We start from the raw sequence: 19,352 nt of genomic DNA on the forward strand, positions 1-19,352 counted from the left end.
CATGTACGGCATCCCCCAACTCATTTTGTGAGTGCCTTGTCCTATTGTGCTCTCGTGAAAAAAGCAAAACACAACCAACCTCCCCAGCCCCGCTGGTGAACGGGACCAAGCAGAGCAACAGACAGACCCCAGCGAGGTTCCTGGCGGTTCTGCGTGGGGTAGCAGAGCGTGAGCAGTACCCAACAGCGAGGGGCTGAGGTGCTGGGGGTATCTCAGCCCTGTTCCTGCTCTCCCCTGGAGAATTTGGGGCTCCCCAGAGCCAGAGGGGTGCTCGGGGTCTGGCGCAGGACGGAGCGCGCCGTTTCCCGAGCAGGGCCGTTTGTCCCCCGGCACCGTGACAGTTTATGTTAGGCAGTAGGGAGTAACCCAAGAAAGGAAAACAGACCTTTGACAGAAGCTTTAGGGAGGGGATCAAAAATGCAAGTTTTATCAGGATATTTCAGCATTTTAACACTGACTACTGACCTGACAACAGGACTGCACCGAGACCTTTTTTGTATGCATTCAATTGTGAGAAGTAAACAAACTGCCTTGTATCCTGTGTTTGGTAACTGGGTGGGGAGCGCAGTTTGGCAACGTGTCTTGCTTTTAAATTCTTTCTTGGACAATGGGCCTTGTATACTTTTATATCCTGGCTTTTCAAAGTAGAGTGTGTTCAAGAGCTTTTCTTAGGATAGCTGAGAAGACAACCAAAAGGGCATCATTCAATTGATATAAGGGTTTTTATAAAAAAAAAAATCTGTGTGCTAGGTTTGCACTCATATGGCAAATAGGTAAAACACAGCTTACTACTCATACTAATAATATAAATATATTAATATAAATACTTTAAGTGTATATATTTTAAAATTAATATTTATGGAGGCAAACATTACTTTAGCTCAATACAACTGTTGCTGGGGCCTGCATGCATATGGTGCTGTTGCAAATAGTTGCAACAAATGGATGTGTCAGAGCAAGCTGTTGCAAAGAAATGTAAACTCTCCGAGTTTCAGAATATCCAAACACCTATTTGTTTAGATGTGTTCCTGAAGTCCAAGGTTTTCTTTGGAAGTAAGATAAATTGAGTTTATAAATAAGACGAATGGAATGGCTGACTTTCAGAGTTGTGGGTATTAAGTCAGTTGCAGTATTAGGATTGATGGGGCATGGTGGTACGAGAAGGTGGGGGTCAAAGCCACAGTTGATGTCTGTCAGTCGTGCTCCAGCAGCTCTGGTGGGACTTTTTCCCTGTGTAACACCAGTAGGGAATGGAGCCAGTGATCCTCCGGCTTGGTGTCAAGGAGGGGTGACAGAAAGCTCAGGATCTGGCTGGGGTTTGTTTGTGAAAGTGTGCAGTTTGGTAAGAGTTAATTTTCTTTCCATAATTGTTAGCCATAATGTGTATAAGACCTCCACCTTGGTATGATTCCTAGCAGATTAGGGATATTAGATAATTTCCTTCTATTTATTGTACTACTGCACTGTATTATCTTTCTATCACTCAGATAATTACTAAGGAAATCTACATTAATTTTTTTTGGCTAGCACAAGGAACTGCTAAACACTGGCATGATGTATTGATGTTTTACACAACAAAAGTTTTCCTCCTGTCATTGTACAATAAATAAAAAGATATTTATCAAAATGCAAAGCCTTTCATGGATTTTAAAGAACAAAGCAAATAAAATACAAGATGAGCATGGAAGCAAAACCTAGAGGCTTCCTTAACTGAACAAAATTAAGGACTCTGAAGCCTCGAGTACTGTACATATTAAACACTCACATTCAAGTAAGATGTTGTTTGCTAAATTATGAATGTGTGTAATTAAAATCTAGTGGCTGTTTCTATGAAAGATTTACAATGTTATTTCATCGTTTGTCATGGCTAATTAACAATATTAGATGAAGTTTTTCTTCTTCAAAGGTCTGATTTTTTCTCATTTATTTATGTCAGAAGTGATAAACAGAGTAGTTAAAAGCTTCTCTGGGTACAGTAGTGAGAAAAGCAACATGTTCTTTTACACCTCGAAGGTTCAAGGTTCACATCCCTGTGGAGTAAAGCAACTCCATCTTCTTTCTAGTGAGAATAATTAAAAATTTCAAAGTGCAGAAGTGGCAGCCTTAAATACAGCACAGAATAATTCCAATGTAACAGAAAGTATTGTGAGGCTTGATGGATGAAGAAGAGTGAGTATAAAATACCATAAATTAAGCCAGTCGAATTGCCTTAATAGTTGAGACAACCCTTGAATGAGCAAACAGAGCACATTGCAGGGTTTCTTGTTGCATCTAAGTGTGATGTGATCATGGGGTGTGATTCTTATGTTCTTTGCCTCAAAGAATGATCCAGGATTTTCATCAGCATTTGCTTTACCCACCACTGGAAGACAGCCATGTCTGGGGTGAAACATGAACACATGGACTAAGAAATGCTACAGACACTTGTAGTTGGGATGGCAGCAGGGATTTAGGCTGGGTGAAAGTTAACCACTGGAGATGAGAATCTGCAGCCCTTTGTTAGCTCCAGCATCTAACCATACATTGGGATCTTTGCCAGGGGTGGTGGGCTCACTGGCTTGGCCTTGATACCAAGTGACTGCCATCAGAAATTGAAGCAAGCTGAGACAAGGAGCCCTGTGAATCCTCTGCTTTGCTCTTGTATTAACAAGTGTGCATTTTAAATTTTTTTTGTTGTTTTTTCCAGCCCCAGCAGCAGCAAGTGGCCACGCAGCAGTTGGCCTTTCAGCAGCAGCTCTTACAGATGCAGCAGTTGCAGCAGCAGCACCTCCTGTCTCTGCAGCGTCAGGGGCTGCTGACAATCCAGCCTGGGCAGCCTACTCTGCCTTTGCAACCCCTTGCACAAGGTAGGTGAGGGGCTTGGGTGGCAGGGCAAGGGCAAGGGTGCACATTCACACAGAATTGTCACGTGGTGGGGAGAGAGAGAAAGAGCTCACTGGCTCATAAAATAATAAGCACAGGAAGATTCTGACGGGCAGGGTGGGCATTATGAAGGTGTTTTCTGAGAAGGGCGGTGCTGCAATCCTGGGCTGTTCTGACTGGTAGGGTGCAGAGGGCTTGGAGTTCACATGCAGTTTGCACAGCTGTAGCCGGTCTGGCAGACTCAGAGCTGCTGGTCGTGCTCATCTGGGCTCGGAATCCTTCACAGGAGGAGTCTTTATCGATTCCTGCTGCTGGCTTCATGGCTAAGGGTGTGTGAGAGCAGCTTTTCCTTTCCCAGATGTGTTGATTGGGCCTTCCTGGTCCCAGCCTGGCCATGAGCTGGCACAGAGCAGCTCTGACCCACAGAGTGCCCTTGGCTGTGGCTGCCAGGGAGGGGGACACGGCTGCTCTCCACAGCCTTTGTGTTGCTGCCTTGGTGCTTCTGTTCCTTCGTCCACACTGAGGCAAACTGGGATTAACTCTATTTAATTGTAATGGTGTTGTTGACAATTAGATCCTCCTACATCTTTATTCAGTCCTTCACTCTGCAAGAAGTTACTGCTTTCCTGAAATCCCAATTTATTTTATTTTTTTAAGACATTGATACACTGAAAGCACTACTTAAATCCACAATACTTTTGACAGTGATTATAACCTAGGGTTTTTATTCTCTCTTTTCTTTTTTGGCTTAAATTTATTATTTTACTTTTTAAACCGGGTTTGTCTGTAAGCTGTGGGACAGTTTAGCAGACTTGCCTGAGCTCTGGCTGCTCTGGTTAAAGCAGACTGTTTGGAATTGGCAGGGCTCAGGCACGCCATGGCATCAACCATGATGCTGGTATTTCTGAATAATCCTGCCTTCTCCTTCCCTTGCCCCATAATAAATTTGAAAATTCACCTTTATAGCTTGTGTCAGACTAGGTTGAATGATTTGGGATCTTGAAAGCAGCCTTAGGGTTGTTCTTAGTTTCTAAATCACACAGTGAATTTACATTCAGCTCTGTTCACTTAAATGGAGGGGAAAAGACGGAATTGCTTCTGTTCTTCACCTTCCTTTTTTTTCTGTGTACATAGCTGCAAAAAAGGAGAGTGAGGAGGCTGGTGAATATTAACGTATATGGATGAACAGAGGCCAAACTGGAGAGCGGAGTCTGCTTTGCTGTTGGCTGACATGCTTTATTTAGGCTTATTTTTGCCAGACCCAGGAAGGTATTTGAGCATTTAACTCCTGTGTTGAGAGGCCGAGCTCCTGGGGGCCTGATCTCTGACTCGCCAAGTCTCAGTTCAACTTCCCAGCGTCCCAAAACTGGGTGCCTGGTGTAGAGCAGCACGGCGCAGGAGTTGGAGGCTGATCCATGGGAAGGTGGTGTCCTGCTGGGAGCTGCAGGATCAGGCTTGGGGCAGTACCTGGTCAGTCACTATCAATGCAGAGTGGTGGGGAGAAGGTGTGAAATGAGTCCAGGCAAAAAGGGCACGTAGATGAAATGCCATTTATGCTTGCAAGATGTTTTAACGTGCATTAATTACACCTCAGATTTATTGCTGGAAGCATCCCAGGCTGTTCCCACACACCCACCGGACTCAAGCTTCAACCTTGCTAATTTTTCCCACAGCTCCTATACCATTAAGTTGGCTCAGTAAGGTTCATTGTATAGTCCATCAGTTAAGCTGTCCAAAGGAGGGCAATTGGGCAGTGACAAGACACGCTCATGTGTAATGTGAAAGAAATGAATGTGGTGATGCATGAAGTGTAATCTGTGCGGTAACACATCGGAGACACCAGTAGGTAATTCAGCCGTCGTGGCATTGATTGATATGGTTAGCAGGGAAGTGTAACTATTAGTCCTCGCCCAGGAGCGTATTTAAAACCTGAGGGGTGCTGACTTGCACGCCAGAGGCGACACAAACATAAGCAGAGAGGGCTGATTCTGCCAGGGAAATGAGCTGCGAGCGTTGGGGGTGGCGGAGCCGGCAGGAAAGAGGGACTGGAGACTCGAGGCAGGTTGCAATCCAGCACGATATTTTATTCCTTTTTATCAGAGAGACGATGGCTTAAAACTGATGTCATTATGAGGTTTAAATCAACTTTCTGCTTGCTTGAACATGGTCACCTGGGTATGGAGGTACAAGGACACAAAGAGGTTGAGCAACTCTGTTTGTCTTTGAGCTGCTGATACCTGGGGTTGGGAAATTGAGTTCCGTGAGCAGTAATCTGTCAACTGTCCCCACAACATACATTTTTTAAACCTGTGCCTACATTTTCTTTCATAATCAAGAGGACTAGTTGTCCTGAAAAATGCAATGAAGAGCCAGGGCTATAGTTTAAAGTAATTGGTAATGGACACTTCTTATTTAAAAAAGAAATTACATCTCTCATGCCCTTTTGTTTCCAGAACAGTTTGCAAGACTGAGACAAATACTGTAAATGTGTGTATAAAAGAAATAAAATCATCCCTCTAGGAAATGTAGCTGTGAATTTAGTTAAAAACATTTTGCTTTTATTCTTAAGTATCTGTAATAGTAATAAATGTTTCCAAGGAGAGAATGCTACTTCATAAGTGGCATTTTCGTTATGTTTTCAGAGCTAATAGATTGTTTAAATCTGTATTTTAGTTTCATTTTAGTTTTTAGTGCTCTCCTATTGTCTTAAACAAAATAGCACATCCTTTAATGTTATATTTGTGTAATCTTTTCTGCTTAGTATTTAGACACTTCTATAATCTAGATTTTACATCTGTACATAGCAGCAATTTTAAAATAAACCCCATTTCAGCAGTGTTCTGAGCTGCGAAAGCGAGATCTTCAGTATCTTCCAAATGAAACTGCAAATCACACTTCAGATCACCAGTGAGTGAAAATAATAGGACTGAGACATCCGGGTGCCTGATTGCTCCCGCAGATTTGGCAGTTCCAGGTCTGAATCCCGTTCTGGTCCTTAGGAAGTTGCAGCAATCCCGGGTAATTGCAGTGCAGTTCTGGGAATCTGACTTGAAATTTAGCTCTCACTGTTAAAATGAGACTGTTAAATGGTAAATTACATAATTTATTGCGAGTGGTCGTGGATCTATTTGACTTGCTTTTGCCATTTGTTCTATTATTTTATTTAACCATTTTGCTGGATGAGTGATGAGCATACCTTTCAGCTGCCCAATTTGACAGGCTAGTCAGGAATTCTCTCCAGAATTATTCTAAAGGAACTAAATTTAGGGCAGGAGGAGTTAGGCTATTTCTAATTTTATTTTATTAATCAGGTGATGTAATCAATTTTTGGCAGGGGGTTGTGTGCTGACATGTATGACATCACTGTTAGCGCTTTAAATTAATGTCACCTAGCCTAAAATCCTTACTATCTCCAGCATTTTCCCTCACACAACTGAGTAGATTTTATTTTTCCTTCTATCTGTGGTATAGTTGTTATTAGTACTAATGGGAGTTACATTTGTATGGGAAGTTAGACGAAACACTTTGACTTCTAGAGGCATAAATATCATGTGTGTGTCTGTTTAGTGGCTGTAACATTTTCAGGCTTTTCCTTGGAAGAAAGCATTGGTGGATCCAGAAGTGACCAGGAGGAGAGGAAAGTGGAGAAGAGGGAGAGGAGAGTACATCATAACCTGTGCTTAATTAAAAACCTGCAGAAATCCAGATTTAAAAAAAAAAATAAAAAGTGAAAAAGCACCAGTTATTCTTTCCCTGTTTGCTTATTCTGGAAAATAAAAATAGGTGTCGGCTCATATGTTCTCATATCAATATGTTATCATCAACAGACAAGTCTATTCACTATTGTTTCAACTGAGTAAACAGTGTGTAAGGGTCAGCCCTGCTCACAGGTAATTGTTAGTGCGCAGACAGTCCTGTCAAGCGTGTTAGCTAAAAATACATCCCACACTGTCACTCTGCAAGGTGTTTGAAAATAATAGCCCCCACACAGCAAAACAGGACACGGGCTTGTGTACTGACCTTTTTCTTTGTTTAATTTGCTCAGAGGTTTAATTCCAGGGGACAAGTAATAATTGAATATGTCTAATAACTAAATGCTCATTTGGGACAAAATCCATCAAAATATAATTGGCATTTGGAGCTGATGAAAGGAAAATGACGTGGCTTCAGTGAAACGGATGTGTCCTAAGAATATCTGATCACTTAATGTATAAATTGAAGCCTCTTCCCTAATATATATTAATTGCAGATACTTAAGGATTTCACCATTTTTTTTGTAGTGAACCGTTACCGGAGACCAACTGTTTTTGTTAATGCTACTCTGGGAAAGGCGGGGAAGGTTATTGGTCTGTCGTGCAATAATTTACTCCTCTTTGATATGCAAACGATCCACGGTGAATATAAAAAAATCCTATCAGACTCATTTCACAGTTCTTAACCACTTAGATTCTCTGGAGTCTATCGCCTCATTAGACCAGTGCTCTCCAAAGCTAGCATAATTAAAATCTTTAACAGTTTAGCAAAGTAAAGATGTTTGGCTGATCACGTTGAGATGATTATCTATCCATTGTATTCTAAATGACAAAAATAAATTAAATTTAGACCTTGGCATTTTTTATTATGTGTTTCAAATGAATATAATGCATACTGCCTTATTTTTTTTTTTATTTCAATACCTTAGGTTGGGTGAGGTACATGCCTGTGAGAGCTGCTGCTGTACACTCAGAAAATGGCAGTTTTCCTTAGGATAGCTCCAGAGCTACAACATGGTGAAACAATGAACAGTCACCCAAACGATGAGCTGGAAGCACACTGATGAGAAACCTCTTTAAAAACACACAGACACTGGCTTATTATTATTTTTTTTTTCCCCTGAATATTTGAGTGACGTGTCTCTACTGCTAATTTTTTCCCATGGCCTTCTCTGAAAGAGCACTGAAATAGTCTGCAGTGAGAGAAACTTGACTTGTTGGATCATGTCACAAACATCAGCTTTATCCAAAAGCATGATCTCAGCGTGAGCACATGGTTCACCTTGCATTTGGCCTGCTGGAGTTTGCAGTCTTCACTTGCTTAAGTTACTGAATGTTGCCTCCTTAACCCTGGTGTCCACTTTGGCGCATTTAAAAAAATACAAATTTTTATTATTATTTTTTCTTGAAGCTTATTTTCTGTTTTCATTTTACTTTTGAATGGCTCATTAGCATCGATTTAAGAAATGACAGTAATAATAGTGTTACTTGTATAGAAAGTTATACAGTTTTTCGGTAGACACATCCATCAATTAAGTGAGCAGTTCGAGAAACCAAAATTAATGAGAAAGATAGGTGTGTTAATGAAATAATCATAGTATAATCAATTTGACTGTTAAAATTTGAAAAGCATTTCAGGAAGACAATATGAATTCATAATTTACGTCTAAAAGTGATTAATAAAAACTGTATTTAATAACAAAGCTATTTGTCATCATTTAAAACTTAAGCACAAAATTAGTCATGTTGTGGTTCATGTTGTCATAATAATAAAGCTGAGTATTTTTTTTTCCTAAGACCTTCCTTGTTTTTAATAACAGGTTAGAGAGTAGTCACTTTCCTAAAAAAACAAAGCAAAAAAATTGTGGAAAAATAAAGGAATTGAATTTCTTAGCTGAACATAGAACAGCCAGTGGCCGGCTTTGCTCTCAGCCTTGCTGTGGGCGTGGGGACAATTTTTGCCCAAGCGGGGACTCTGATTTAAAATTTTAAAAAATTACAATATTTAACATGACGTTTGGTCTAGGTGTGGTGTTATGTGGATGTCTGTGCCCCACAGTCTGGATTTTGCATTCCATGAGTACTGCAGGTGTCACACCAGAGCGTAGCAGTGTCGTGCAGTGCAGTATTAGCATTTAGTTATTAAAAAAAAAAAAAAATACATGCGCAAAAACACACACAGGCAAAACTAACACTAGGCTTTGTTTACTGACTCTTTGATTTAATTACTGTTTGAAGACGGCCGAATTAGCTGTTAATTGATTTAATTATCCAATTTGTTTGTTTCAGGCATGATTCCAACAGAACTGCAGCAGCTCTGGAAGGAAGTGACAAGCTCGCACACAGCGGAGGAGGCAGCCAGCAACAACCACAGCAGCCTGGACCTGTCCACCACCTGCGTCTCCTCCTCCGCGCCCTCCAAGACCTCCTTAATCATCAACCCACACGCCTCAACTAATGGACAGCTATCAGTCCACACTCCTAAACGGGAGAGGTAGGTGCCTGCAGGTTTTTCCACCCTGAGCATCTGGGAGCAGCGTCCCGGAGCGATGGCGAAACGCTCGGGAGCGGTGGCCAAGCGCCTTGGCCTCGGTTTTGTCCTCCACATCTTGCTCTGCCTGGTGTTGGCATGGTTGAATAGAGTCTCCACTGGGCAGAATATGCTCCTTTTGTTCAGATCTTTATGGCTTGTTAATTGGATCAATGTGGGCACAATTAGCTAATTAGAAGTGCATTGGATAAGCGTATTGGGAAGTGCGAAGAAGCTGGGGGTTTTTTGAGTTTTGCATCACAGGTGGTGGTACTGGAGTTGTGTGTTTACAGGCTGGAGGTGAGCAAGAAAATCTGTTGGTCAGTACAATCCCCATTTTTCTGCCAAATTTTGGTGCCCTATCTAATCTAACTTATTTGCCTTTTTGTACTCTGTATATTACCTGCTTTCACAAGACACAGTAGGCTTGAGTTCACCAGGTTTCTCTAAAACAAAGTGGCTTTTTTTTTCTTTTTTTTTAACTGCTGATAAAATTAGCTAACTGGTGTTGTTTGGCTTTTAAAAGTGTGAGTTAATTTATACTTGCTCGGCGTGCATTGTTAAAAGAAATGGCTTAAATCAGGGGTTGTCTGTTGACGTGCTTCTCGGCGCGGGCTCTGCTTTATTCCAGAGGATGCTTTATTGCAGGTTTGTTTCTTTACACCCCCAGATTTCACTGAGGCGTGTCTAACAACGTAACTTTTGCTTCTGGGGAGATAGACAGGCCCAGGCGCCGGGGCCGTGGGTGCCAGAGCCGGCTGCAGCCTCGGCGTCGCTGCCGGAGGAGGAGGAGGAGGAGGAGGAAGGGTCTTGAAGAGTGGGCACAGTGGGGAGGGCAGTGCTCCTTTGCATTCAGGAGAGTCCCTTTGCCCATCTAGAAATGTTACAGCAGACACTAGTGAAAGCTGGATTTTATGGAAACTGATGGCTTTGTCTTTCCGTCCTCCTTTCATTCATTAGAAGGAGGATAATGGAATTTTTAAGCCATAGAGTTTGTATTTCTGGTGGTCTGAAAGTAGATTGATAGGGAAGCTATATAAATACCTCTTATATCTTTCTGATATTAAGAAAATAGTGCTGCTGGGAATAGATAGATTTTAAAGGAGAGCACACCCACTGTTGGAAGAAGAGCTGTGTGTGTAAGGCATCCTTTATATACCCATTGCAAGGATGTGTGTGGGAACATCAGTGAATATGTTTATAATGCATGTAAGTGCCAAGGACGTGGTTTTCATGAAGACTTACATGGGATACTAAAAAAAATTTGATGTTTATTAAACAATTAATTCCCTTTTTGCTGCATGTAGAAGTGAACAAGATGGGTTTATGGCTTTTCAATACATTTTTTATCTATGTTTTTCTTACTGAGTATATAAAGTAAAAACCCCATGCAGCAAGATGGATGTTTCACTGAATAGAGGCACGTGCTGCCTGCTAATGGCAGTCTAAACCAGGAAACAGATTCAGTTCAGTTTGAAATTCAGTGGAAATACAGGAATCCGTTCTGAAGTAAGAATTTTCTCTGTGTATAATGTTGAGCAGACCTGAAAATCCGTGTGTCTGAGTCCTGTAATTGTGGCCTGGAGGCAGCTGGGATCTACAGACAAGGTGATATACATGCTTTTATTAGTAAAGTTCCAGATTAATTAGGAGGCATAAACATGCCTTGGTATTGTTTGAGATTGTCTTAGTTAAGAAGACTAAATCCTTAGTGCTGGAATCTATACCTGTGTTATGAAGATTGCCTTATACTTTTCTTGCATATCTGTTGAATTCCCTGAAGTATCAAAATACAAAATAGGTATATTTGGGAATACATATAAGAGAGTTACAGACTTTGCTTTGTCCTGCCTCTCTTATGTACATGGATGCTTTGTGCCATCCATTTGCTGCAGTGATTGAATTACATGTTTGTCCATAAGTAGAGCAGACTACAGGCAGGAGAATGCCTCCTGATGCACTTAAGGGTTTTGTTGCAGTCTCATCAGGCACCCTGGTGCCTGCCTGGATTTCATGTGACACAGAAACTCCTCTTGGTGAGATATTTTGCACTGGTTTCCTTTCTGAAAGGATATTTATCTACAGGCAGGGAATTTGGGGTGAGGAGCGAGCAGAGTGGGAAGAGTTGCTGTGCTCTGCCATCACATATATGTTTGAAAGCTCACAGAATGTGAAATTTTTGTGGGCTTGCAAAAGAGAGCACAGGCACAAGCAGGCATTTAGTAATTTTTTGATTGCAAAGGTTAAGAATAGAAAAATCATGGGTCTGGTGGGAGCGTGATTTTGCTGGACTTAGAATGAAGTCCATGTGTGTTCTTGTACCCATCTGGTTCAGCAGAACAAATCTAAGGAGACTTTTGGAGGCAGTCCCTAGCCCAGGCTCAGGTCAGATGGGGCTGGGGAAGGGCTCCTGAGGGAGGAATCAGCCCTTCCACCTCTCATCACGTAAGTCACAGCCTGGGCTGGCCAGGAAAGGTTTTTGACTTGTGGATTTCACCTCATTCCTACACCTTCTGTGCTAACCCTGTGTTAGCTCTGGTCTGATAAAAGCAAGAGCTATTTATTTAGATTTAGCCAACAATAAAAAGCACATTGTAAAATCTGTAAGTGTCCTAACAGTTAAGCACAGCCACATCATAACGACTGCCCAGCAGCCATAAATAATCATATACAGGTAACATTAACTTTTAGGGTGTGCTGTAAAGCTGTTTTCAACCCCTTTCTCTTGGGCTTTTGAGAAGGAGTGGGCTGCAGGAGGCGAGTTGGTTATGTGGGAGTTACTATCATCACTGTCATCTCTGGCACATGTCACTGGGATAGTTCAGACTGTGTTTTAGGGGGTTCCTGATCCCACAGGTCAGGTTGTGAGGCTGCTCCAGACCTGCGAGACGGGAGGCACCTGTGTTAGAATCAGCAGGCGAGCAGCAGATCTGCTTTGTATCTTGGGTAAAAACACATTCTGGTCATAAACAAGGGGTTTAAAATAGCAGGAGCAGCAGTCAGTGGCTGCCTGGCGTGCCCACGCGTCGCCAGCCCAGACTGGGGTTCTGCACAGGCTGCAGGGACACAGCTCTGGTGACTGTGGGGCTGCTGTCCTTGGGGCCCAGTGACAGCAAAATTTCTCCTTTATGGATAAAAAGCCAACAGCAGATAGATGGCCAGAGTCACTTGGGATGTCCAGAAAGCAAAAATATGTTTAAAAGCAGGAGGCACCCTCCATCCTGGGCCAGGGAACACCGTGGTGCATGTGGCACTTGGTTTCTGCATGCTCTGTGTGTAAGGCTTCCCTGAGAATGAAACAATTCCAGTTATAAATAATGGGTTAATGCTTTCATTCATTGGGGCTTTAAATGTATATTACATCTATGCTTTTGTCCCACATTTCGCCCAGTTTCTGTAAGTAGCAGCAGCAGCAGCTCTGGGGTTTGGTGCACAGCAATCTGTTAAGGAGATAAATAATCTGCTTTGGCATGACACTCCTACTCTCCTCTTTAATTTGTCTTACACAAGGAAAATTATAATTAAATCATTCAGGGTAAACCCTTGAGTGTAGAGAAGGAAAAAACACACTTTGGTAAAGATTGCCAATAGAGACCAACTTCCCTGTTGTGCCGTGCAGAGACATTTATCAATATTCAGCACTATTAAAGAGGGAACATTTCGTGTGATTTGTGAGGCGGATGCCAAAGCTCAAATCAAGGCTTGTTAAGATCCTTTCCCCATGCAATCATGGGCATTCAGCATCATTAGAATTCAGCACTGACTGTGTGTTTCATGCTTTGATTTTACTCAGACAATTTAATAATGTTTATTGTGCTGATTATATATATAAATTCACTCAATGCAATAAACATACCTCAGTCATCAGTACCCTAAGGGAAATACTTAGTTATAGATACTTGTATTCATTCAGGATAAGGGAAAGTGAGACCATCAACCAGCATGCAAACCTCTCATCATCTTATCAGCATTTGGGTTTCTTCAGTAACAAGCAGTTTTTCTCTACACAAGTAAATAAATAAATAACAGGAGCCAGCTAAGTACATCTGCTGTGCTTAGAAATGTCAGGGGCAGTACTCACGTTCCATCTTGTTCCACTGCATCTTATTTGGGAGAAACTCGATTGTTTTCTTAAGAAAAGCACCAAAACAAAGCAGAGGGATGCCTGGTCACTTCAGGTGGCTTTAACTGTAAAACCTGATTAACAGTGGGCATCCTGAAACCTGCATGCTTGGGACTATTCCCCACGTGGGTAGGTCTGGAAAACCGTAACAGTGCAGGATTCATCAGTGCTTTGCAGTGGGCAGATATTGCTCCAGTTTGGACTTGAACTGGGAGGTCTGGGGGTGCAGTGGAGCTGTGGAACACCTTGTGCTGGTCCCATCCCCTGCTACCATCCTGCACTGACTGCAGCAGAGCCAGGATGGTGGAGGCTGTACATAAACAAGTGAGGTAATGAAGGTCCAGACCTGTTAATTTAACAAGTGCATCTGTTGTTTACCAGAAGTAAGGTGAAGAGTTGCAGTTCAAGGCTTTGTGTCCAAGAGACCTTTCTCCATCTGCCGGCAGTCCCATCTCTTCCCCTCATTGCCTTTGACTCCACATACACTTGAGTCTTGTCCTTCCACATAAGCAAGCAGCCATCTCATAGAAAAAATAGATGGGATAAACAAGGGGATTTTAAAATTGCTTTTTCTTGCCAGCATGGCAGGAGGACAGGGTCTGGAGAAGGCTCTGAAGGGAAGTGAGGAATGGCATGGCAGAGCATTGATCTGCTGCTTAGGCCTAATGCCTCGTGTTTTACTGTTGTTATCTTCCATGCCAGCTGATCCTCCATCAAAATCCCAAGGCTCTTAGATGAGGGCATTAGGATTCAGCACAATTAAGAATTACAGACTTGGTTCCATTATTAATGCTTGGGATGAAACAGTTCAGCCTGCAGTCCATATGCTCCCAGGGTCCCATCCTCTCTTGGCCAGCCTCTCCACTTAGTCCCTGGCATTCATTCTGCACTGGTGCCAGCATCAGATCTGCTCAGTCGTCTCAGCTCCCCTCAGTTGCTCCCTGCAGCTGATTTTAGTTTATTATTCTTCACCATCAGCAGAATGGTGTTGGATTAAGTTGCCTTAGGTCCATTCTCCCTTAAGAAATAGGTGTTCCTGGGGCCTTTCCTCACAAGAGATATTTAGCTGTTCCATGTTCTCAAACTCCATCATGACCCTTGTGCTCTTACCCGTGGTCTGAGCAGCTCAAGTGCCTCCATCCTTGCTGTGGAGCCAGGTTGGAATGGGAGACTTGAGCCTGGATGCCCAGCTGGGTATCTGATAAGCCATCCTGCTTTCCACATGGCTGCTGCCCTTCTCATTGCATCTGGAGTGGCTGTGGGGCTGCTTGGGCTGTTGGTGACGATGACACTGTGACAGCAGGGCCCCAGCCTGGCCACCTCCATTTACTCTGTGCAGGTACAGCCCAAAGTGTGTCCCAGTGTCCCATCCCTTGGCACTCACTCCCCTGCCAAAGAAATGCCACCAGTTACTGCACGGGCTCCCCTCTGAGTCACTCTTCTGTAATCAGCTTTGAAAAAACACCGGCTGTGACTCAGACCTGGGGCTGTTAATCTTCAGTTTTAAGCCTTATCAGGCACTTTTTATTGTTGGTGCTTTTCAGATGCGGGTGTGGAGCCTCCTGTGCGCCCGCACCCACCGTTTGCCAGGCTGCTGAATCAGTTGTACAATTCCACTTTCTCCTCACTCTGCCCAGGAGCTCCTTCATCACGCTTCTCAGGGAATTCCTGCACTGAACTAAAAGCAGCTTATTGTACTTGCTTTTCCCTACAAAAGATGCTAAGTTAACCAGCCTGTGAATGTTTGATGTGGCCCCTGGCTGGAGGAAGGCGCTGGGTTTGATGCTTGGGAAGCTGCCCCAGCATCAGGGAGCTCCTGCACACCAGCGCTTCACTTCTCTCTGGTTCTGTGTAATCACCATCAGTTGTACAACTCCAAACACTAAGCTAATGTATCAAAAAGCACTTAAAATAGACTGGGTGAGCCTTGGCAGACGCCTAACAGAACTCTTCCAAATTTTAGCATATGTATTGTTTTATTCCTCCATCTGGCCAACAGATCATTGTTTGATATCTGAGTGCTTTGCATATCTCCTCCCTTTTCTTGCAACTGAGATACTTACACGTGCATTTAATACAGCTTAATGCTATTTTTACATACCAGAGAAATAGCTGATGGCTTTCTGTTAATTGCATGCACTTTGCAGTTAAACTTTTACTAAAACATTCCTGTCTAAATACTTAAAGTCCAATGAAAATTTGTCCTCCTCTTTTATTAGAGGTGTTTATGTAGTACTCTTAAAAAGGGACCTGGTTTTCGTTTATTGCACTGTGGATTTCTGTTTCTTTTTATTTCCTCCTATGTGCAAGTTGTCCTTCTCAGAATTTGGTCAGGTCTGATTGTCCTGAAGAGCTGAGCAAGGAACTGATAAAGAGCTGTGGTATTTAACATACATAGCACAATGTAAGAACAGAAACACCCTTGAAAGGGCTGTAGAAATAGAGGACTTAGGTGACTTCTGTGTGACTATTTTCTGTGCTGTTCAATAAAAAACGGAGCAGTTAGTATGACAGCTGTTACATCATGTTATATCGTACTGCTAAGATATTGAGCAGCATTTAAAGTAAAACTCCCCCATTAAGCTGTATAAACTTTATCCGTTTCACTGTGGTTTAATGGAAAAAAAAATAGTTTCTCAATAAAATGACATCATTTTTCCCAGGTTGTAATGTTCACTTTACAACTGTTTTTCTTTAATTCAATTTGTTTTACTTTACTTTTATTTGGCATCTTTTTTTTTTTTTTTTTTCTTGCAGTTTGGAGAGGGGGAAATCTCTTTTGGTAGAGCAGCTAGGTAGTGCTCAGACCTCTCTTCCCTACTTTCCCTTCTCCTCACTCCTTCAGCATCTTGTGCTAATCTGGAGCTCTATTTTTGTCAGGCAGACACGGCTGTATTTTCAAAGGAGTGAGATGCACATTTAAATTTGCTAATCGGGATTTGTGGCTCTACCTGCTGCACAGTGAGGGGTGGGGGAAGGAGCCCAAGGAAAATTCATATTGTACTGCTTGCTGCTGGAGTAGTGCTTGTGAAATGCCATGGGGTGTTTTTCTGTATAGCTGGTAGTGGTGAGGCAGGAGGCCTGTAATTTCTTCTGTGTGATCAGGAAAACATATGTATATTATAAAGTAGATTCTTGTCATTAAAAGGATGGTATAAGCCCAGGCAGGGAAACAGCTAATATGTGTTACAGCTTGTCTTTTTGGGCTGCATGAATAAAGAGGAGAGCTATTCCTTTGGGAGATGATCTCGGGAACTGAGCAACAGATCCGCTAGCCAGCAAATTCTTTTTAACTGTAATTTTCCTTTTTGTATATACTCAAAAATAACATCGCGATGGGCCCTTAAATACCATTTCATACACAGAGCACAATTTCCACAGCACAGGTGGTGCTAATATAGGACAGTCCCCTAGGCACTTGTCGCCAGGAGTTGTACAGCTTGTTCAGTGTCTGCATCCATATGGCAATCTGTCCCATTCACAGAAAGACATTGTAGCTGTGCCTGTGGGTGCTGTGGTCAATGTAGTGTAAAAAGTAGATTTTAACTCTCGGCAACCTATGTTCTGCTGTTTGTTTTTATTGTAGAACCCAATTTATAACATGGGGGAAGAAAAATCAGCTCAGAGCAAATTCCAGAACAATCTGGCTGGCTGGGGTTTGTGTTTATTCTTGGAGCGCATGGTTAATCAGCAGGTGCACAGCCCCGCGCGCTCTAATGAACAGTTTACAGGAAGTCTTGCTCGGAAGAAACATTTTCCTTGTTGTTTATACTGTGAATTAACTCAGAAGTTGCAAAGCTGTAAACGATGTTAGCTGGCCGTGTATGTCATGCAAGTCTGTTCTGTACTTGTCTTTTTCTGGCTTTCTTTCCCGCTGTTTTCCCTGAGTGTGGGATGCTCAGACCGGATGCTGAGCTTCTCTGTGCTCTGAGAGGTAAGCCTCTCTGTGCTCTGGGAAGGGCAAATCATGGCAAAGAGCCCTCCCAAAAAGCAGGGTGAAGCTCTAGTATTGCCCAGCAGTTCAGATCTAACTGCATGAATGTGATTTGTGGCTGCTCTGGTACTGATCAGTCCAATGCCAAGTGTTGTTCTGTTTTAGTGGGACTATTTGTTATGCCTTTTAGTAAACACAAACAAATATACTGCATAGCACCTGCAGCAGCATATGATATTTACACTACCTGTATGATTCAGTATGCTTCCCTGGGGAAGCAGGCTTTTGTCCTCTGGATTTTAGTGCTTTTTTAAACAGCATTCTTCCAAGGGGAGAGCATGCGGCAGAGAGAATGCAGTGCTCTAGCTGGAGTTCTCCTTTGGAGTCATTATTTATCTTAATTATATTTTTATAAACATTTCCCCAAGGGCACTTTGCTGCTGCTGCAGGGGTGTGGGGTGGGCGAAGGCTCCCCCCATCGAGCTGCCAGGCTGTGTGTGATGTGACAGTCACCTTCTGCGCAGGTTTTGTTGTGCCTGTGGGACAGGGGTGAAAAATACTGACGTGAATAATCCCTGTTAATCATATTTGTTGACGTATCACTGGTTTATATAAGAGTGGAAGACTTGCCTCAACTCTAAATGTAACAGAATAGAATTTTGTTGAACAAGTACAGATCTTGTTTCTCAGTGTTTTCTTTTACTATAAATTCAAATGTTACAAGAGAATATAAATTACAGTAAAATAAGGTTGGCAAACAGGATCTTTTTACAAAGTATGTATGTTCATTGGTAATTTTACACCTCCATCTCTGTGAAGTCCAAGGTCTAATCCTGTGTTTTTATACTTGAGTGTGTTCTTAAAAGGGTTGCTGAATTGGGGCCAAAGCTTTGCCATTGCCACCTCCCTCTGGCGTGTGAATTGGGTGTGTAAGAGGGATGGGATTGCTGTGCTGAAAGTCAGTGTTAAAAAAAAAAAAAAAAAACCAAGCTGAAAAAAAAACCTGCAGAACATCCCCCCAGCCCCAAAAAACCCAAGAAAGTGGTTGGATCACATTTTTCTCCTAATTAAACTAAGATACTGAATCAATCCGTTTTAATCTGAATAAATTAGGAGACTGTTCAGAGAGGAATAAAATGAGATTTAGCAGGGATAAGTAGAAAGTAGCCCAGCTAGGAAATCAAAATTCCAAACTGCGGGTTTGACATGACACGTCAGCTGCTCAGCATCGGCTGTGTGGGAAATGGCTGAGGCATAATCGGGGTTGAGAAATTAAGGTGGGACACTCTGTGCCATGTCTTAGTCAAAAAGGTAAATGCAGTCATGGGAGGCATAAACATGCATGTTGCATCTGAGTCCTTTTTTTTTTTTCCTGTTCTACTTTATGCAGAACCAGTTAAACCACATTGAGTGTGATGTACAATTGGCCACTCTCTTGCAGAAAGGATAAAGGGAAGCTAGAGCAAATATAGAGGAGAGCAGCTAAGATGATAAAGGAGTTGGAGGGAATAGGCTATGAAGACAGATTAAAGGGAATTAAAGATCTACACCCTGGAAAAATAGAGGCTCTAGGAGGATATGATTATGGTATGTAAGTACATGAAGTGATGCGACAAAGAAGAAGAAGGAAAAATTGTTCTCATTAGTTAGCAGTGCTGGAATTTAAAATCCAGCATTTCAAATCATGTGTGTCTGGGTGTATTTGATGTACTTTTCACCACAGTACCTAGGCATAAGGTTGAAATAAAAAAAATAAGAGTTTTAAATCATAGAGAAACTCATTAGTGATGGATTTTTTGCAATGGGCATTTCTTTTAAATGCTCTAGAAATACATTTAATTTCTCCAAGGAAGGGATGTAGGGCAGTGACTGTCCAGGCCTGTGGTAGTTTTCCTGCAGGGCTGGAAGAGAGGTTGCCACTGGAAGGAGGTTGTGTTAGAGTGCTGGAGGGTCATAATGTTGATTAATAATCCAAACCATCAGTGGATAGATCAAAACCAGGAGATTATGCTTATAATTACCCAGTCTGGTTCTGCTCTTTGCAGTGAGGGTAGAAGGGAAGGGGAATGTCAGCCAGATTTTGTCTTAGTCTTGCTGCAGATTCTCCAGAGTTCTCCTTGCAGAACAGGAATTTCGGGAATAGTGCCACAG

At 42.4% G+C, this 19,352-nt stretch overlaps 1 protein-coding gene across 29 annotated transcripts in view; it reads left to right on the plus strand.

Annotated features, from left to right (window-relative positions):
* The window catches only part of FOXP1 (forkhead box P1), a 422,694-nt gene that overhangs the window by 350,669 nt on the left and 52,673 nt on the right, over positions 1-19,352 (plus strand). For all 29 annotated transcript variants that reach the window (NM_001076698.1, XM_041718651.2, XM_030282743.4 and 26 more), the window contains 2 exon segments: positions 2,687-2,846; positions 8,904-9,108. In NM_001076698.1, the coding sequence (NP_001070166.1) occupies positions 2,687-2,846; positions 8,904-9,108 (365 nt within the window).

Source organism: Taeniopygia guttata, chromosome 12 (assembly GCF_048771995.1).
Source record: "Taeniopygia guttata chromosome 12, bTaeGut7.mat, whole genome shotgun sequence".
NCBI lineage: Eukaryota > Metazoa > Chordata > Aves > Passeriformes > Estrildidae > Taeniopygia > Taeniopygia guttata.